The sequence below is a fragment of the Sphaeroforma arctica genome (genome assembly GCF_001186125.1).
Source record: "Sphaeroforma arctica JP610 unplaced genomic scaffold supercont1.5383, whole genome shotgun sequence".
NCBI classification, from domain to species: domain Eukaryota; class Ichthyosporea; order Ichthyophonida; genus Sphaeroforma; species Sphaeroforma arctica.
Window position 1 is genome coordinate 1 of NW_014035175.1, and position 1990 is coordinate 1990.

At 49.6% G+C, this 1990-nt stretch overlaps 1 protein-coding gene across 1 annotated transcript; it reads right to left on the minus strand.

Moving 5' to 3' along the window:
• Positions 1 to 398: 398 nt before the first annotated feature.
• SARC_14965 (hypothetical protein) lies at positions 399 to 626 on the minus strand (the record flags this gene model as incomplete). Its single annotated transcript, XM_014290905.1, has 1 exon — positions 399 to 626. A coding segment is annotated over one exon (228 nt), but the record flags the coding sequence as incomplete, so codon positions are not given.
• Positions 627 to 1990: the final 1364 nt, after the last annotated feature.

The following is a 1990-nucleotide window of genomic DNA, read 5'->3' on the forward strand; positions in this document are numbered from 1 at the left end:
ATGTGTGTGTGTGTTTGTGTTTTAGTGTCTCTGTCTGTCTGTGTTTATACTACACACAACTCCAATGTCTCGCCAATCGGGTCACTGTACACACAGTCTTACGAAAACTTGTCCTGTGGTGACCAGACACGCCCTACCTTCACCAGAACATTGGGTGCACATACACAGCGCATGACACAGAGCACGAGACTAATATGAATATGAGAGAGCCATGCATATACAGGTAGCGTACCAAGACAGATAGCACTAGCCACGTACAAGGAAGCACGAGGCTAATATGAATATGAGAGAGCCATGCATATACAGGTAGCGTACCAAGACAGATAGCACTAGCCACGTACATGGAAGCACGAGACAACCACATATATGAGCTGACAGCGACATACAGCCCTAACCACTTACATGACCGTGCCCAAACTCTTCCATTTGCCGTGGGGCGGATCCGTCAGCACAGACACCTCGACCTTCTCCCCAACCAACTCACTGTACACGCTTCCGTACGAGAACTTCGCCTGCAACACCTGCGCACACCCCACCTTCACCAGCACATCGTGCGCGCGATGGTATGGTTTGGCACCCCCTGCGACCACAAGCCTCGAGCGACTGCGCAACCACGGTGTTACTGCCTGCAATCACCATCTCATTGGGAGGGGGTGCAAGACTAGCAGATAAGACTGGTGTGAAGTGCTGTTATGTGTGTGCCACCATGACAATGGACATGGCCATGACAACGGACATGGCCATGATAATAGACATAAACATGGCAACAGACATGACCATGGCAAATGTCCATGACAACAGACATAATCAGGACAACAAACATCACCATGACAACAGACATAATCATGACAACAAAACTCACCATGACGACAAACAGCCATGACAGCAGACAACCATGACAACAGACAACCATGACAACAGACAACCATGACAACAGACACTGCCATGACAACAGAAAACCATGACAACAGACACGCTGTGGGTGACTTCAGTGCAGTACCCCACCTCGCCAGCACATCGTGTGCGCAGTGGGTGGGCAGTGTCCCCAGATACCACCCAGAACACGCACAGCCACGCCACGCACTACAAGCATCTCAACCGGTACATCCACGCACATCCACACACATCCACACACATCCACACACATGCAGGTACATGCAGGTACATGCAGGTACACAAAAAGATAAATAAGTAGTTATAGGAACTTAGGACCGAGTAATTGTATAACCATGGGTTAGACGCACATGCAGGGGTTAGACCGTGGTTGTCTCATCCGACGACTAATGATACTTAGACACCATACTACACTGTGGCTGGTGCTACACCACCTGTCGCGGGAGATCAGTTGAGCTCACTGTGCGGTGACCCGAGTGTATGTGTGCACCCCAGCCGTGTGGGAGACTATCAGACTCACAGTACGTGACTACCCAGCACTCAACACAGACACCTATCCATCGACATACCTGGGACGGGATGAAAGGAGTGACCTTCCTCTTGCGGCTTTGGTTAGTGTCACTCGGGTTGTGCTTGTAGTTGTTGGCGGTTTCCGGTGCGATCGACCGGAATAGGAACGCGACTAAGTCCTCAGAGGTCCAATAGCTGCCCTGCGTTGCCAATAGCAACGCAAAGGGAGTCATGTGACGCACGCCATCTGATTGGGTGGATAAAAATGCGCAAACAGTTGTAAAAGCCGGTTCAGGTATCCCGGGTGCATGGGATGGACTGCTTATTTGAAAGTATTAGTTAAAAAACTAAGTTCTTTGTGTGGCTTATCTGACCACGCAAGAAAATAAATCTCAGTACACCGATGTGAGAGTATACTCGACACCCAGCTACACGGGGAACCAATGTAATGCATAAGATAGCACACGCTTAAGTATCTATCAATCGGCAACCGGCTAAAGAAGGAGACAAACTCGCATAGCCAGTAAGAAATAAGTCTTGAGCTCTCTCTAACACTTCTTGCCCTGGGCTACGTAAAATGGCCTTC